General features: G+C 52.7%; 1 protein-coding gene across 1 annotated transcript in view; it reads left to right on the top strand.

The window, feature by feature from the left end:
* Window positions 1–6285: 6285 nt before the first annotated feature.
* Window positions 6286–19313, top strand: part of ESPN (espin) — a 69203-nt gene continuing 56175 nt past the window's right edge. Inside the window, exon 1 of the mRNA XM_029913516.1 lies at window positions 6286–6463. Coding sequence (XP_029769376.1) covers window positions 6369–6463 — 95 coding nt within the window. The 5' untranslated portion in view covers window positions 6286–6368. The remainder of the gene's footprint in view (window positions 6464–19313) is intronic.

Raw genomic sequence — 19313 nt, 5'->3', positions numbered from 1 at the left:
GTCGTGTCCGCCTGAAGGAACACAGTTAGCTCCCTTGTGCGGGGCTTGGCCTGGAGCTGACAACTCTCCATGGGTAGGAGAGCAGTGGGCTGAGTTTGGGGCCAGGGCCTCCCACACACAGCCCCTTTGTGGCCTTGGGGCACTCGCTTCCCCTTTCCAGGCCTCCACTTCCTTCCACCTGCCTCCCAGGGCCTGTCGGTGCCAGGCTGTGTGCCATGTCTCCAGCCCCACGCATTGCTGAGGTGGGAGGATGATCCTGCTCCTCAGGCCCCACAGGCTGCCCTTCACTTTGGTGCTGGATTCCAGCCCTGACCTAGACAGAAGGATGGATGATGTCTGCGTGACGCGTCGTCGTTTGTATTTCTCAAGGCCCTGGGCCCAGGCAGAGACACAGCCGGGCCCAGGAGCTTGCGCTCTGAATAGCCAAGGCAGCTAAAGGGTGGAGGGGGAGGGAAGGGACCTGGTGCTGAGAGCCCCACAGTCCCTTTGCGTGGTGGCTGCACATAGGCATTGCTGGACAGCCTTATCTTCCTCGCCTGCCTGCTCCCTTCCAAGCAGGAATCCTGGTGCTCACTGGTGGTGCAGCCTGTCCTGTGGACCCACCGAATTGGTCCTAACAACCAGACATGACATTTACCAAGCGCTGTTCATCATCTCCATAGCGCTTTACAAACAGTCACTCCTCACTCGCCACAAACACCCTCCAATCATGAATGCAGCAAATTTCACCTTCCTCTTGTCTTGTCTGTGCGTTGTCCGGGAACAGATTGTGAGAGTCGCTGATTTATCTGTTTGCTGAAATTATTGAATTTCTTCAGCCACCAACTCTTGGGCTGCAGGTCCCTGACAACACGATATTAACGATTCACAATGGCAAATATGGGTGAAATCCTGCCCCTGCTGGACTCCCTAGGACTTTCGCCATTGGCTTCACTGCGTCAAGAGGGTCAGGGTTTCCCCACAGTTTGCAAAGTGCACATGGCTATGGAGCTCATGTCACTAACCGACAGCGTCAATTTCAAATTGTAATCTTCACGGTTCTCCTTGTGTGGGTTAATTCCACTGGCCTGCCCAGCATGGTGCAAGCTGGGAACTGCCCATTTTACAGTCCACTACACAGCCTGGAACGAGCTGCCATCAGATCATTGAGGGTTGATGCTAAGCAGCCGTTTTCGGTGGCCAATTGTGCTAAGAAAAGTCAGGGCCTCAAACGTTCACAAGAATGGAGCACGGTCCGGCTGAAAGGTGCTTTGCAGCATGAACACGTACACAGGGGTCAATTTCCCTCTCTGCTCAGGCCTGGGAAGCCGCTGCAGTCAGTGTTGGCTCTGCTTTGACAGAGCCGCGGCGGAAGGGCTGTGCTACCCCACAGAGGGAGTCAGTGCCATAGTCAGGATTGGAGCTCCCCAAGCTCTGACTCCCAGGCCGGTGCTGAACTGTGGCTGTGCTCACAGGACGGGGCTCAAGCTCCGTGGTGATCAGCAGATCAGTCCCTCCCGGAGGGACCCAGGCTTGGAGCCCGTTAACCTGCATTGCCACTTTCAGGGCGCTTCCTATAGTGCAGGTGTGTCAGGCGAACGTGAGCCTTTGTGCCTGTCTGAAGAGAGGGGACAAATGATCAGTGTTGTGCCTGGGCCACACCCATTGGAAACCCCTTTCAATGCTGTGGGGGGAGCTACTGATCAGATGTTGGAGAGGGGACGCCCCAGGCTGCCGCACTGGAAGTTGCAACGTGGGAGCTTTGGAAGCCAGACTCGCAGAGGGTTGGTTTCTGCAGCACAGCCATGATATTCAGAGCCAGCTCCCAACTGTCCCAACGTCCCAGGGTGTTTGGATCAGACGCATCACAGGGGCAGTCAGCCTGGACTGGGCCACACACACAGTGAGGCCTGGCTGGGCCAAGGGGTAATGGGTTCTGCCAGCTGGTGAACAGTTGCCTCTGGGCAAAGGAGAAGGCTGTGTGTCTGCAAAGCTCTGACTTGGGCCAAGCCCCTCCTGCACACCTAGCCTTCTCCCATCTCCTGAGCCCTCGCTGGGGCTGGCGATGATCGGGTCTCTCCCTAGCAGGCAGTTTCCCTAGTGAATGAGTGTGTGTGAAGGCAGGTGTCACAGCGGGTGGTGGAGGGGGATGAATGTGGGCGGGGGTGGCAGAGTGGGTGACAGTGACAGGACAGGAGGCCCAGTGGGCGAGGGACTAGCTAGCACACTCAGCTAAAACACTAGTTTACACTTGGTGGCCGGGGTTCAAGTGGGGCTTAGGTCACACTCGAATGAATTTGGTCCCTTGCTGGTCTCCGGCAGGGATGTGTCCACCACAGACGCAGCCTGCCGGGCTAGGCCGTTTCTACTCTGGAGAGGCCCCAGGCTGTGATCCCAGGGAGCTGCAAGAGAGAACGTGAGTGTGGAGTTAGTTACACTCTCCCACACTGTGTGGAGAAGATCATTCAGGACTGGATCCAGCAGGACTTGCCCTGCCCACTCCTCCCCTCCAAACTTATAGGCTGAGTTACAAGTCCTGCTGTCTCCACTAGCCAGTCTGCTGGAGCATCGCAGACACTCTGTCTCCTCCAGTGCCCAGTGCCCCTTTCAGAGGCACCAGGTACCTCATCGAAATTGTGTAACACCTGAAATTCCTGCAGTCTAATGACCTTCAGAAACCTCGCACTGGACCCCGAGGTGATTGGGAAGAATGTACTTGGCAATTCAGTGGCACTCGCGGCTGAATCTAGTTTTTACTCAGCTCGTATTGTATTTACATACCAGCGGGTCTTGCATATAAATGTTATTGACTTCAGCAGGTGTTTACTAGAGTCCAGACCTCAGGGTTTGGCCCTAGTGTATGCAAGGATAAAACCAAATAAAGTGACTATTTCCTCTAGGCATTCAGTATCCCCAAAGCATCCGGGGTGTGATTGCTGTGGCTGGGTTACTCAGCTTAAGCTCTGTTTGTTACTGTTCTTGTCAGTCATGCAGTCAAAGTTCAGTGATCAGATTAAACGCTGGCCACAAGGCTGGACGCAGTATTTCTGTGTGGCCCAGACATTGCTGAACCCCACTGAAATGAACGACAAGCACCCCAGATTCCTACCGCACGCCGTGGCACGGTCTGGAGGCAGGAAGGCTGAAATGTAAATGGTTCGTGCCTTCGGGCAGCACACTGCATTCTGTCTGCATGGTTCTTACACGTGGTTCTGCAATCGGTGCAGACACTTGAGGGATAAGCTGCTTGCATGATGCAGGTTGAGAGGTGAAAACATGTGATGTTCCTGTGACTTAAAAAGCCATCTGGGGGGCGGGGAGAGATGATCAGGCAGAAGGACTGGGGGGCGGGGAGAGATGATCAGACGGAAGGACTAGGGGGCGGGGAGAGATGATCAGGTGGAAGGGCAGGCTCAGCACTATTAGGAGCCATCTTGGACGAATTCCACTTGCTGTTCTACATTGTCATGAGCGCTGGTGACCGCAGTGGGGCTGTGCAGTAACCAAGCGACTGCATGCCAAAGCAGCCAGCACGGCATGACTCTCCTGCTGTGGCCACGCAGTACAATGCCAGCTCTCCCTGGGGCGGGACCAATGGAGAGGTGGAATGCCGTTCCCGTTAATAGGCAGGTCAGTGCCCAGGAAGAACAATCAGCGAATTGTCCATTCCTGGGCAGAAGTATCTGTTAAGGGGATGACTGAACATAGACTCCCAAATGTGCTTTCAGTTTAAATGTAATAAATTACGGGGTAGGAGGTCTTGAGTGTCAGTGGCTTGCACATACATTCCCATGTAACTCAGAGGTGCTGTAGTCTCCAAAAATCTATATGTTGCTATTTTTTAAATAGCCCTTTCATTTTCACCTGGAGGTACTACAGCATGTGGAAATGACCCAGCTCATGTCTCAGCATTAATGGCTAAGTGCAGTATTGCCAATTCCCTACAGTCAAGAATCATGAGTCAGGCCGCAGCGCTCACGAGGCCAGCTTTAAAATCATGAGATTTTAAAAGAATAATATATGTTGGGTTATTGTTCTTTGGTGCACTCAGGGCACACATTCAAGTTTTACTCACCAGCCACGTGGGCTAGAAACTTCCTTTTTGTTAATGAAGGCTCAGATCCTCATGTAATCACCTGACTCCAGGAGCTGGATCTTTAAGTAAGTCACCCAATATCATGAGACTTGCAATAAAATCACTTGAGTTGGCAACACTGCAAGATACGCGGTTAAACACAGCAGAGAGAACTTATTTCATCCTTCCTGCTCTTGGATTTTGATGAGATGTAGTTGCCTGTGATCAATACATGAGGGCTTAGGAAAGGACAGGGTTGTGGTAACGTGTGCAGGGAAGAGTTGTAGGGCTGGGGTCAGGCAATCTGAGCATGTGAATATGAAAAAGGTTCTTTATTGCCTAAGTTGTGGATAAGTCCCTGTGCATGCGTTACGGGGGCAACATCTCTTCTCTTGAGTATCTTAGTCCCCCTCCTCCCCTTCTCCTAGATTTTGGGGTTCTAGATGCCCCTACAGCATTTCTTGCAAGTGTCACGGAGTGTGGGGGAGTCAGGGCCCTGCACCCCTCTTCCTGGGATTCACCGTGACTCTCAGCCAGCCAGTAAAACGGAAGGTTTATTGGACAATAGGAATGCAGTCTAAAACAGAGCGTGTAGGTACAACCAGGACCCCTCAGTCAAGTCCTTCTGGGGGACAGGGAGCTTAGACCCCAGCCTTGGGGTTCCCTGTGTTGCACCACCCAGCACAAAACTGAAACTAAAAAAACTCCTCCAGCAGCTCTCTCCCCTCCCCCAGCTCCTCCTCTCCTTTGTCCAGTCTCCTGGCCAGAAGGTGTCACTTCTCCCAACTCCCTTCCTGGCTCAGGTTACAGCTCAGGTATCTTCCTTCAAGGGAAGTCCCCCATCCTCAATGTAACTCTCCTGCAACATTCCCAGGTCAAATCTGCCTGCTCCCTGTTGCGTCACAGCAAGGTCCTAGCTTGTTGTCAGAGTTCTGTAAGTCTCCCCAAAAGCACGTGGGTTATTGCACTCTGTGAAAAGTCACCAGGTGAGAAGCTGGAAGAATTAAGAGGCTCAGATGCTGGGGCAAAGCGAGTGTAAGGCTCTCAGCTCTGTTAGGAGTCATGGAACTTTCAACGCTGACTTTGTCCAACCAAGGCCTTGATCGCAGAAGTGTGCCTCCTCCGTGATAGAGCAGGCCTAGCGTCTGGCTCCCGACCTGCCTGGCTCATTTCTTGTTTGAAGTTTCCCAGGAGAGGGCTAAGGTCCCAGACCTAGTGTTGTATTGTGCTCCGATGCCCTGATTCCTTCTCTCAGTCACTGCCAGTAGCTCTTACGCATGCAAATAGACCCAGTGGGCCGAATATTCCAGCCTGTCGGAGCTGGGAAGGGAGAGCAAAGGTCTCCTACCCTGAGGCCCCTCAGAAGCTGCTTTGTGGTTTGTCCCCGTATGGCTCAGAACAGCCCACGGGGACCACAGCCCTCGCACCCAGCCCTGTCTATTGATGGCTAAGGGCTCTGCACCGGCTCTATGGGGTTCCTCTGTGTCCGGGAAGGTCAGGAGCGCAGTCACATGGCGTTCTGTCTGGAGCAGGCAGCACAAAGGGATGAGAGGTGGGACTTCAGAGGGTCTCACAATATCCAGTGTTTGCTTCCAGCCTGCACGTCGTCTCTCTGCACCCCCAGGATTGGCACACTGGCATGCACGTTCCTCTGGATACCGGCTGCTTTGGTTTGTGTTGCTTTAATAGCTCGGTGCTGCTCCCTCTCCCCACCCCCATCGGTTCCCATTTCATAGGCGGGGTCCCTCCTGCGGCTGTTCTTCCCTTCTGCATCTGTGAACTTGGTGCTACTGAAGGCCTCTCTTTGTCCCCAGAACTGGTGCAGCCTTCCCCACCCTGCCGTTGTGCCTGCCCTCTGGCCTGGAGCGGCTGTCACACTCCAGGCCTCCTCTAGCCCTTGGCCTCTCGGCTGAGGCTCCCAAGAAGGAGGCTATTTCTTTAATCCCGGGTAGGGTGTGCGTGTGTGATGTGGACACAGGAACCTGGCTCAGCCCCCTGAACTCGTCTCACAGGGGCCACGTTACGCTTGGGGCAGGATCCCGTTGCAGTTTCCCAGGTTTGCAGCCACTGATAAAACACTGCTGCTAAGCAGGGCTGGAGGTTCTGCCACAGTTGCGTGCACCTGAGTGTGCAGTCCAGAAAACCTCGCTGCCCACTCATTGCAGTGTCACGAGGAGCGGGTCGTAATAGGAACTGTCTTGTTTCGTTTCTGCAGGACACAGACAATTCCGGTGCCACTATCCTGCATCTCGCAGCCCGCTTTGGTCACCACGAAGTAATAGACTGGCTACTGCGATTTGGAGCCAGCGACCCGATGTTAGCCACGGACACAGGAGCGTTACCTGTTCACTATGCTGCAGCCAAAGGAGATTTCCCTTCATTGCGACTTCTCTTAGGGCACTGTCCAAAGTAAGAGAATTTTGTTTTTAGGGGATGGATTTGCAGGGAGTTCAATTGGCTGGTTTCTGCGCGTGTGTTGGTTGTGTCAGAATATCTAGAGCAATTATAGCATTTGGTTGTTCTTCAGCTTGTGCACAATAGAGGTAACCCAAGTCTTGGGTTTATGGAGTCCACACACCTAAAGCTGTAATTACAGCATTACTAACATTTCTCTAACTTTGCCCTCCCATCCTGTAGCGGAAATTAATGTGTCTGATCTGCTGGCTAGCAATGACTAGACCTTATGGCAAATTTGCAGATTCATATTAAGATTCCCCTTTTTATACAGTTATACAATTTTTGGCTGACACATGATACTGCCACTGCCAGTGCACAGTATCTGGGGGAGAGGGATAGCTCACTGGTTTGAGCATTGGCCTGCTAAACCCAGGGTTGTGAGTTCAATCCTTGAGGGGGCCATTTAGGAATCTGGGGCAAAGATCTGTCTGGGGGTTGGTCCTGCTTTAAGCAGGGGGTTGGACTAGATGACCTCCTGAGGTCCCTTCCAACCCTGATACTCTATGATTACAGCTAGTTTTATTTTTGTAAACCAAGCAAAAGGCTTTCTTACCCCAGGAAAGATTCCTTAGGATCTAATTCTAGAATCAAATTGAATTTTCCTTAGATTGTGAAGTCCTCAGTGCCAAGACTGTTTGGAAAGCACCTAAAACATAGCGGGCATTGCTGAGAATAAATACTAACAAGAACATAGTAGCAAATGTAAATATTAACTTCCGATTCCAAGTTGTATGAGTTTTGGGACTGTTGTGTGAATAATGAATATCCTGCAATACCTGGATTGCTAAATCCATAGGTGCTGATTCTCCACTCCATGGGACCTGGCTGTCATCACTTACACCTGTGCAAACTGCGTGTATAACACCACCACTACAGGTGCCAGACAATGGAAAATCTGGCCCGTGGTGTGTCTTGCACTGGTCAATTACATTACAATCCTTTTGCGTCTCTTTAGTCCTTTCTTCTACAAGTGGCAGGATACTGTGTAAAGTGCTGGCTGAACTGTATGTGTCGTGTCTTCTGCCCTAGGGTCCCATCCTGCCAACGCTGGTGCAGGTGAGCGACTCTATTCACAGGACTTCCTTAGTGAGAGAATAAAGTTACTCACCTGCCTAAGTCTTTGCAGCATCTGGCCCTAGTGAGGGAGAAATGGCTCATCTGGCTTGGATACAACGCCATCCAACAAACAGTCGGCACAGAGCCTGCTTTGGCTGCTAAAAGAATTGTTCTCATTTGTAAAACCTGGGCTTGCTAACGACATGACAGCTTTATCACAGTGGGAAGTCAAACGTCCGTTGGTTATTATCCCAGGAACAAAGGGCAAGAGGCTGGATGTTCACTTTTGATGGAAATATTGCTCCCTGTTGCAGGTGGGGCTGATGAGGATTTGTTCCAGGCGCTTTTGGAACTGGGCGATAACACGGTCGCCTTTGTTCAGGCTATAGTTATGTAAATGGATTAGGCTGCCCTGCAGGAGAAATAAGGCTGTTCAAATGTGTGGAAAGACAAGCTTCTGCCTTGTTTAAGGAATGTAGGCTTGTGAGAGGGCTGTGGACGTCAAGGCCCCTGTGTGTTTTCAGATGACACATTCTGTGCATGGTAAAATCCGGGAGTACTGGGGTACTTTTCATTGGTTATTACAGAGTAACCTCAGAATTCCAGGATGTTCTGAAAACAAACCAGTTCCTGGGCCAGTGATAGCCAGCACTGCTGGTTATGGCCTAGCATGGCCATGCCATTCGAATTCCTGCTTTCTGGTGCTTAGAACTTCCCCAAATCCAAGCTCTCAATCAAACCCCATGATGCTGTCAGAAATTTGACGTGAGTGTGGCTGTGGTGACTTCCAGGGAGCTATGCCCAGGTGTGCTGGGGTGTGTGTGTGCATTGTCTCTCCTTAGGTAGAGACAGCACGAAGTGTAGGCAAGCCGTAAATTCCACATAAACCCTATAACCATGTCCAGACCCAGGACTGGCCCTCCACAGAGGGGGTGGAATTTCACCTGTGCTGATAATCTCTGTTCTCTGACCATGACCCTGTCTCTGGGTTTAATGCTCCCACCTGGTGATTAAAACACTTAGACGTCTGTCCCCAAAATAGCTGCATTCTCTTTGCAGCTGGGAATGGGGGTCCCAGCCCTTGACTGGGACCCTGTACAAGTTCCCCCATAGCCTGCTGGACGTGGAGCCAAAATGCTAGAAGGTCAACAAAGAGCAAATATAAAATGATCAGGGGTGAGAAAAGCAGGTCACTCAAACATCATGGATCTGTGCGCCGCAGATTACAAAACTTCTAATCTTATTTTCCGTGATGGGCAGGAGGACAGGGCTATAAATACCCTGCAGCTCTTTGGTAATTAACGTTCCCTTACACGGGGACTTTTCACAGGAAGATTCTTAACAAAGTCAAACACACGTTTGACAAAATAGAACAGAATCAAATCCTCAGTAATGACAACATCCAAAATGCAGCCACCTCTGGGCCCTTAGCGAGTGTCAGCAACCCCCCTCTCTCCCCCTCCCGAACAGCTCCCACTCATGTAGCAGCAGAATGTGGGAGACTAAAGTAAGTCCCTTCCAGTGTAACTCCTGGCAAAAAAACAAACCCCTACCACCACCACCGCCAACTGGGCACAGGGACCATAGGGCAGCAAGTGATGATTCTGGGTCATAAATAAGGTGCCAACAAGTCTGATAACCAAGCACCATGATGAAAAGTACTTATATGGTGGGCAGGGCATAAGACAGGCAGGAGAGGACAGCCACATGAGCCAGATGTGCTCTTGTGTGTCTAAGAGCATTGCACAAGTCTGGGGCCTTTCATAGGCCGGCAACGCACACTCCAGATCCATTGCAGAGGGATACCAAAGCTGGTTAAATCTACCCAGTTTTCCCACAGCAACATACAAATGCATTTGAGGTCTTGGCCAAAGCCAGTCTGCAAATCTAGGCTCAGGATGGCTTTCAACTGGTGCCCAATCACTGTCCAAAGAGAAGCGGAGCATTCACAAGTGGGGTTGGCTGGGAACTGCATGATGACGACCCCTAGCACTGACCGGAGGTCTGAGAGCACCCACGGGACAGGCTTCCTGGAGGAGGCGGAGCAGGCGTGTCAGCTATCGCTAGCTGCATTGGTCAAGTGAGGGCCAGGGCGGGAGCAGGATACCCTGGGATGCCCAGGGACACAAAACCCAACCCTTCCCTATCGCTGGGAGCAAACAGAACTGTCCTTTGCTTGTGAGATGGCTGCGTCGGAAATACAGATAGACAGACTGTCTCTGTTTATTGATAGGCATTTCTGTGGTACTCAGCAGCAGCCTTAACTCTGCCCCTGTATCCCCACCCACCTTCCACCCGTGGGTCTCCGTGTGTGTTGGGGAGGGGTCAGGATGACCTTTGTGCCACGCTGGACAGGGCTGCCACATTCGTCAGCAGATGTTTCCCAGCTGATGGGCAGTGCAGTGCCCAGGACTTAGACATGGCAGGCAGAGGGGCCCTGGACTCAGCATCTCTACCCCTTCAGATTACAGCCTGTAGCTGATGCAAGCAGTGTGTTGGAAGGCTGACAAGCAGGGCACACAGACGCCCCAGCCCCATCCTCCCTCCCTGACGGACAGGCCGGCAGACGTCTCCCGGGTGTTCCAAAGCCCATGGAACCCAGTCCTGCCCCCGCCTGCATTTCCCATGGGGATGGAGAGAGCTCCTGAAAGGGACCCGTGGAGATTGATGGAACGTGAACTCGAGCAAGGAGAGCTGGCTGGGCAGGCAGGTGTCAGCAGAGTGGGAGGAACATGCCTCCTGCAGGAGCGTTTGGAGGGGAAACCCTCCTCCTCTGCTGGTTCATTGAAACCCCATCCCGGGAGCGTTCGAAGTGGGGAATTTGCAGGGGAAGAGGGTTGTGCTGTGAAATATTTTGTAACTTGACATGGATTTTGGGAGGGGTTGTGAGCGAAAGGCTCCTGCCCCAGCCCTCCGCGAGGCCCCAGTCCAAGCAGGAGAGTCAGCCCCTCGGGGAGTGGACGGGAGGTGGAAAGTGTAGGGAGGCGTGAGCCTGCTGGCACTGGGGAGCAGCATTGCCTTATGTTTGGGGGCGGGCTGGGTCTCACCATGTTCAGTGCTGCCCAGCGCCCCCACCCCCAGCCCTAGAGAAATGGGCCCTTCGAATAAAAGGCCTGAATGTGGAAAACACGTGAGCTCCTTTTGCTGCCCAAGCTGTATCTTGTGGGGTGGGGGCTTTGATGTCAGTTTCTGGGGTGGTTGTATCACTGCAGGCTGGAGACCAGATCTGGCCTGGCCTGGCCAGCCCTCTGTTCCTTGTGGGGCTGGGGGAAGGACGGGAGTTTCTGCCACAGGCAGATGCATGGACAATAACAAATCCAACCCCCCACATCCAGAATTGTCTGTTCTGGGTTTACCCCAAAAGCAGTGGGGCGAGAAGGGATATTTGTGGCTGGGAGAGAGAAGCATGGCAGGGCTTTGGCTTCTGAGAGCAGAGGCAGGTGTCTGATGATAGCCCCAGAGTTATCGGTTATTCAGGCGGAATGTGAGAATTGAGGCTAGACATGCTCTCCATTTCACAGGGAAGAGATGAATCTGAACATCATTTGGGTGTCACTCCAGCCTGGCCCTGTGATAGCGGCTGTAGGGGCAGCAGGAAGCCTGGCTTGCTCTACTTTTCCTGCTTTCACAAGAACGGAGGGAATTCTTCAAGGGCTATGAAAGAAATAGTTATCACTGGCGGATTTCACAGCTGCTCTCTCAAAGGGACGTCGTCACTCAGCGTCGCATGCCACTGCAGAAGCTTTTGAGAGCTGTGTGTCCACCTCCGGTAGTGTTCAAGCAGCAGGACCCTTGGGGGTGCAGCAGCTGGCGTGGGGGGGTTCAGAATGCTTGAAACCTTGGGTCTGGGGGTGTGAGGTGATCACAGCACTAGCTAGGCCAGGAGAGGATTCTGCCTGGCTAGGGGGAGTTTAAATAGCCAGGCTCTATGGAAAGCCAAGATAGCAAATGTAAAAATAGCCCACAGCCTTTAAATGCCAAACCTCCACCCAACAGGGCTTCCCGCAGCCAGGTCTAATCTGTGCCTCCTATCAGCCAAGCCCCAGAGCACCCCTGTCCCACTGCTCCCAGGCTCTGCCCCTCCTGCCCCCCACCCTGCTAGCTAGCAGAATGCAGTGGCTTTTGAAGAGATGCTTTCAGCTGCTGGAGCTTGGTTGGGTCTCTTCTCCCCAGCAGATCGCTACAGCAAGCCTGACTATGGAAACTGTGCTCAGCCCCGGGCCTGCCTGCCAACGTGACAGGAGCATGCTGGACTCCCTCGGGTTTAGCTGCATCTGACTCTGACTCCATTCCGCGTAGCTGCGGAAGAATAAAACTCAAGGGCCCCAGTTCAGAGCCATGCTGGGGTCCCTCCAGTGTTTCCATTAGGAAGTGCTGGCAGAGCCACGTTGCACAAGTCTCACGAGGGGTTTGAAAGCATGGGCTCGCTAAGGCCGCTTTTTACATACGCTGTCGGGAAGAACCGATATCTAATGAGAACAAAGCGTTTGCTGGCTTGAAGCTGACCCGTTAGTTGATGACAGATGATTGGTGAGACGGCAGTTCTAGAACCCCTGGGCATTGTCCTACCGCACATGGATTCCGTGTAAAGTCTCTTACACAGTTATGGAGCCTAGCCACTGAGTCACTAAAGTATTTACTGAGGTTGGGAAGTGAACTAGGTGACGGGCCAGAGTCGTCTTCTGGCCCTGGTGACACACCACTTGGTGTCTGCAGAATCTCGTCACTAACAGGCCTGCACTGGGTGTGATTGTTATGGAGCAAAAGGAACACAAAGGAATATCAGCAGGTTGGTTAGACAATCACCAGAGCAGTTACTTGACAAGGCAGAGTCTCTGGACTGCCCTGGGTGGTTTGGCAAGTTTTGCTGTCTATTATATAAATCACGACGCTGTTTGTACAAACAAAGGAAAGGGTCAAAATATTTTTCTCTTTTAAATGAAAAACAAAATGTGGTTTTAATGTTTCCACCTCACGAATTGGCTATTACAGCTGGAAAGCTTGAAGTTAAGATCAAAAGGGAATTTACCCTGATTGCTTTCCCATAAGCAGCAGCCTTTCCTTTGTGTATATTTTATATCCTTAATTTAAAATCTTAACCAATTATTGTAGTAACCATGGCAATTGCTCTCACACGCCGTCACTGCTTTGGGACCAATATGTGTTCAGGCGACAACTTTCACAGAAGACACACTCCTGGTGCAGACACGGACTGCAAGGCCTTATGCAATATCTATGCACATTTCCGTGGCTGCACTGAACTAGCAGCATGCAGATCAGGTATGTCCTGCAATCCACTGATTTGAGAGCAGCACAACAGCAGTTGCTGCTAATTCATTGACCTGAATATTCTCCAGATTCCAGCGATAGTCAGCTCCCCTGGGGGCTGGAAATGGGGTCAGCATGCAAACATATCTGAATGAGTAGTGTCCTGACTATGCCTGGGCTATTGTGGGAGCATCATAACAAGCGTGACTTGCACAAATGCACCCCGTGCCCTTTACTTTTACATACTGTCTCCAGCACAGGAAATCAGACCCTTCCCAGCAGATTAACCCATACAGGTAAATACAAGTCAACTAAGTGGATTACAGGTACCATCTGTGGCTGTGACAGTGCAGAGCATGGGGAGGGTACACTGTGCAGATTCCAGGCGAAATGCCTGAGCCCAGACAGACGAGGGAGCGAGCTAGGGGACTCCAGGCATGGTACTCTCGTTAGGGAAAGGACAAGGCAACGCAGATGAGTTGTAAAGAGTCAGGGGGTCCATTGGGGCAGGGAGGTCGTTCCAGACCAAACTCACAAACTATAAATGGGAAGCTCAGCAGTGGAATGGTTGACTATCCATTTAGTGAGACTCCCAGTAGAATCCATGCAAGTGATATGGCAAAACCCCCAGTTATCAGTGGGAAAAGACTTCACAGCCCCCCGCTCAACTCACTGACAGAAGAAGGGTCCCTGAGTTTTGCTAAGTAGGCTCTTAATTAAGCATGTCTTAGTCACAGGCCTTGTACATTTAATTTTATGCTTCTCCTGCAGTTACTTTTGCTGTGAGCACCTGCCGCCTTTAGTTAAGAAATCCCATTAATTATTTACCCCTGCGCTCATCGTCCCTTCTGCTAACTGCCCGATGGGAGGCTCCATTACAAGCCTTGAAATTCTATCTCTGGGAGCCGCAACACCAGCTAACAGGCAGGATGCAGCAGTAACAGTTCAAATGGGGAGGAACGACAGTGGGTTTGTATCTATATTGCAGACAAAAGCTCTACTGAAAGACCATGAAAGGTTGCTAAGTCAAGCACTCAGAAGCTAGGAAATGCCAGAATTAAGGCTCCTTTTTGCACTTGAGGTAATCAGTGACTGGTAGTAGTAGAAGGTTTTTATCTTCTCTGTGGACCAGTCACGAGAGGGCGATGAGCCGTACCATTTGCCAGGCAGCAGAGGAATGTTGGGCCTCAGGAATCCTGGATTCCGTTCCATGTTCTGGGCAGGAGCGTTCCCTAGTGGCTACAGACCCTTTTGCCCCCTCATTCCCCCACCCCACTCACACACACCCTGACTCCTGCCCCCTCCAGCTTGTTCGTGTGCCCCACCACCTGGCCTTGCCCCTGCCCCCACCTTCCGCAGTCATGTCAGATTACTTCCCCTTCTCCTCCATGCTGCCTGAGCTTTTGTGAACGGATTTTCAGAGCTCAGAACCTGGCCAACTTTGGTGGATTTTTACAGGGACAGGACAGGAACCCTCCTGAACAGAGGGTAATAGCCTGGGCTCACCCCCTGCCCCGCTGCTCTTCAAGCGCCTGCTCTAGAACGTGAAGCTCCTCAGCAAAACGGCTGTAGGAATTTTTTAACCTTGACCCAAAACCCATCTTTTTCCTTTATTTTGTTTTTCACAGAATCATAGAAGTGCAGGGACCTCGAGAGGTCATCTAGTCCAGTCCTCTGTACTCAAGGCAGGACATGGACATGGCTGAACTGATTTTGCTGAAATTTACCCCCCAAAAATCAGCCGACGCCTGGTCTGGAAAATTTCAGCCCAAATCGTTATAGTGTGACAAAGTCATAAGCAACTGAAACAGGCATTTCTCATGGAAAGTGTTGGGCAACCTAACTACGCTAACAGAATGTTAGGAACCATTAGGAAGAGGATAGATAAGAAGACAGTAAATATCATAATGCCATTCTATACATCCATGGTACACCCACCCCTTGAATACTGCGTGCAGGTCTGGTCACCCCATCTCAAAAGAGATATATTATTAAAATTGGAAAAAGCACAGAGAAGGGCCCTAAAGATGACTGAGGGTATGGAACAGCTTCAGTAGGAGGAGAGATTAATAAGACTGGGACTGTTCAGCTTGGAAAGGAGACAACTGAGGGAGGATATGATAGAGGGCTGTAAAATCATGACTGGTGCGGAGAAAGTGAACGGGGAAGTGTTAGCTACCCCTTCACATAACACAAGAACCAGGGGTCACCCAACGAGATTAATAGGCAGCAGGTTTCAAATAAACATCAGGAAGTGTTTCTTCACAATGCACAGCCAGCCTCTGGCCAGGGAATGTTGTGAAAGTATACGCAAAAGAAGAACTTGGTTCAGAAACGAACTAGATAAGTCCATGGAGGATAGGTTCTCCGACGGCTATTAGCCGAGCTGGTCAGGTACGCAACCCCACGTGCTGGGTGCCCCTGAGGCTACCCTACAGCGTATGTCGGCAGAACGTCTGTCGCTCAGGGGGGTGAATAAATCACCCCCCGGAGTGACGTAAGTTACACCGACACAAGTGCTTGTGTGGACAGAGCTTCTCCCACTGACACAGCTACCACTGCTCGTTGGGGGTGGATTCATGACGTCGACAGGAGAGCTGCCGATCGTTCAGAGAAGCACCCACGCTCTGGGATGTTCTTCTGAATGACTCTTTATGGTGTGCCGATTGCTAGTGCGAGTGTGTGGGACTCCCCGCCCCTCTGAGTGTCTGCTGCACTTGCAGACGGGGGCTCTACGGCCAAGCCACCATAGCCCACAGGACAATCGTTGGGGGGGGGGTCTGGCTTTTCATGTCTCATTAGCCAGGGTCGAGTGAGATGCTATGGGGGGATGGGCACAAGCCAGCCCAGAAATGCTGGTTTCATGCTCTTTGCTCTCAGAAAGCCAATCCCTTGGGCTTCTACAGACTGAGTTACCAGTAGAGTCTCCTTTTGCTGGGATGCTGGTGCCTCCCGGCACAAGGGGAGGCATTCCCAACAAGCGCTCCCTGGCCCTCTGAGCAACGGCTGGTTTCCAGCACTTGGCATACGTCTGAGCTCAGGTGCCAGCGTTCCTGGGTGCAAGGTGGACCTGGTGGCCTCTCTGGCCTCACCTGCTGACACGGGTGCCAATGAGCTGTCTGCCCCTGGTATTTCTAAAGAATTCTTCACTACAGGTGCCTGCTGCTAAGTACAAAGCCAACACACTGAACCCTGAAATGAACTAAAGCTTCCAGCTGCCTCTGCCCCAGAGTGCGGTGCTCAGAGCAGGACCAGTCCGATCCCGCCCTCTCTCTCTGCTGGGGACACAATATTCTAGGGCTGCTTATTTCAGCAAACAATAAGACGTAAAGACCCCTAGCTTTGCTTTTTGGGGACATTAGCCAGCTCCCGCCCACATGCTGTCCCCAAGCTGGGGCCAGCCTGAAGAATGCATTAAACTTTAACGATTAAATGAATTGAATTAGTATTATTAGCAACAGTAATGTAAGTTATTAATAGGCTGCTGCGCTCCGGCCGTTACCAGGTTAGTTCCGTTAAGTCTCAGGACGTTCGCTGGAGCACTCTCGATTTGGGCCTGCTAAGCCTGCCCCTAATCTGCATACTTTAAACCCACTCACTGCCTCAGGCTCAAGCTGCAGGCTTTGTCTCCTTAATTCTTAATCAGCTTGGCTAGTGGCGATCCCTGGGAACAAGTGGCTGTTTTCCGTCCTGCATTGTTTGTTGTAATCACTATGGTAACCAGCGGCAGCTAACCTGTAGTAAGCGAACGCAGATGGATGGAGGGCCAGGGCTGGCTCTCCTTCGTCCATGTGCTCCTGTGGTCTGGGGGTGGACACGGCATACTCCCCTGGCAGAGGATAAGCCGTGATTATTTGTAGGCGAATCCGGTGCAATCCTCTGCCCCTCCCCTCCTTTAACTCTCTGCTCCCTGCCTCTCCTCAGCTGGGAATCTTCCCCTGCCTCCTCACTATGTAGCACCTCTTTGCTCCCCCTTAGGGGCTGCAAACACCCCGCTGCGCCCAGCAGCTGCAGCAGGCGGAGATACAACTAGGCAAAAAGCCAGGAAAATCAGGGGAGCAGCGTGAGGGCGGGAAGGGCTTTGCAGCAGCCTGGGGTGACAATAGGACAAGGGGTAGTGGCCTGAGCGGAGGAAGGGAAAGTTTAGGGACAAAGCTCTCTGCTGCACAGGAGAGAGGCTGCACGCATGTCCTGGGCAGCAGCAGCATGAGTCCCGCACAGAGTGGCCTGGCTTGTATCTGAACAGGCACAGCACAAGCTGCAGGCTTCTTGCACGCCCTGGCCATGAGCCTGGGGCCTGTCCAGGGCTCGTGGCCTCAGCGGTTGTCTCAGTGCAGGCCGGAGGTGGCTGGGCAGCCCCCGGCGCTGGGCACGGCATTTCTCAGCCTCCCACGCTGGGTTGGCGGAGGCAGCATAGCGCCAAGTGCTGCATGAAAACAGGGCGAGAACAGTGCCAGGCTCCATGATGCCCACTGGATTCCCTTTGCTCCTGGACACGTGCTTCGCCCCTTGCGGGGTGGAAAGAGCTGGAGCTGCCCTTACGAGACCCCTACGAGGGTGGAATTCGCCCCCACGCAGAGGGACAGGACAAACCTGCACCACTTCAGCCCTGTTCCAGTGGGAGTGGGGTGATGCCTAGGCCTGGGGACCGCTCCCCGGAGAGCTGTCTCTTTAAGGTAACAGTAAACCCCCACTGCGCTGCATTTCCTCCCCAGCACTCCAGCTGCAGCAAGGTAGCCCTAGCGCACTGGTGCCAGGGCAGCGCGTCTTTCGGGGGGGCTCGAACCACAGGCATGCAGCTACACAGCTGAGAATGGCGCTGCCCCTTACTGGGTCTGGTTCGGCTTTGAGGCTGCTGCTTGTCTCACTGTCGTCTCCTGGAGCTGGGGCAGAACAAGCTGCGCTCTGCCTGCGGATAGGGCAACGCCTGCCCAGGTTTGCCCCAGTGTTTCTTGCAGCCCGCAGCCACTTTCGAGCGACTCTAGCTATGGAAAGCCCAGCACAATGGAGCCGTCCCCTACGCACTGATTTACAGCAGTTTGTTAGCCTGGCTGCAGGCACAGGGCTGAACATTCTGCAGCAGGTTCTTTCGGTTACGGCTTATCTGAATGGCAGCAGGGCCCCTGCTGGGCTGAGGGAATCCGAGCCCCCAGTGGAGCGTGCTCTGAAGTGCCCGAGTGTGAGCAGCACTCAGAGCTGTGCATTCACCCACAGGGACAGCGAGTTCCAGGCGTTCCTGGGCAGCGCCAGCTCCTCGCAGGGGCATTGGCACATTTCGTCCCAGATGTAAAGTTGCCACTTGCAGCAAATGCAGTTTCGGGGTTTCAATTTCCCCAGCAGTCGGGGCCGGGCGCCTTTCAGCCAGGCCTGGGAAGGAGAAGAAAGGCCCTTCCCCATTTGCCAAAACTTGGGTCATATTCCAGCCCATCCCCCACTGTTTTGCTGGAGTTGTTTTTTAGCCTGGAGTGTGTGCAGTGGCGCGCAGGGTTTGTACTTCAGATAACGGCTTGGCCCCTTGCGCTTCCCGCTGGGCAGCGCCCGCCACCAGTGGGACCCGAGCAGTGTGCGCCGTGTGCCCTTTGCCGAGGCTGCATTCGCCCGAGCCCTTCCCAGCATCTCAACTGGACATCCTCAAGCCCTTCTGGCTCTTGCACCTGGATTGCTCCCATTCTGCCCGTGGGGAAATGGCAAACCTGAGCATGCCACAACCAGCCCCAGCAAATGCCTGGCGCTTTATTAGGAGACCACAACATGTGATATTAGCGCTCCAGGGCCAGATTCTGCTGTCACTGCCCCCTGTGTCGATCAGGAGAAACCACTCTGAAGGCAAAGAAATTTGCACCAGAGGAAAACCAGCGGGAGGTCAGAGTCAGGCCCTGTGCAGTGAACGGGACCCACCCAGCTCCCCCGAGAGGTGGCCACACCGGGTGCAGGTCTGGATGATGGTGGGTTTAGCACAGACTTTCAGCGCTGCCTGGGTATTAAACGGACTAGGGGTCCCATGGGCAGAGCAAACAAAAGGACGAGAGAGCTACAAAACCCAGCAGCTGGTGCAGAGACAATCCGGAGGTCACTGGCATATGGCAAAGCAGTTTACTCACACATTCAATATGCTGATAGTCCCCAATCATAGGCTGCATTAAGCAAAACTGAACCTGCACAGATTAACCCATTCTAGATTACTTGGGAATTGGCAATTATTGATTTAAAATGTGCCCGTTCACACGATTAGCAGCTAATCTGGTCAAGTGCCATTAGTGGTGAGTTAATTAACAGATTTAAAATGTTAAAAAACAGAAGAGCACTTAAGTGCTACCAACATCTGGGTCCTTTGTGTGCACGTCCATATGCCTGCTGCTCTGGCAGCACTGGCCAGGAAGCCTATGGCAGGAGTGGTGGTGTGCACGGGGTGGCAGGAGTTGTGGTACCAGGCAGGGGCGGCGGTGGGCATGGCAAGGCAGTGGGCACGGGGTGGCAG

Source organism: Terrapene carolina, unplaced genomic scaffold (genome assembly GCF_002925995.2).
Source record: "Terrapene carolina triunguis isolate 2854851 unplaced genomic scaffold, T_m_triunguis-2.0 Scaffold714, whole genome shotgun sequence".
Taxonomy (NCBI): Eukaryota; Metazoa; Chordata; order Testudines; family Emydidae; genus Terrapene; species Terrapene triunguis.
This window is presented reverse-complemented; position numbering and strand designations above follow the sequence as displayed.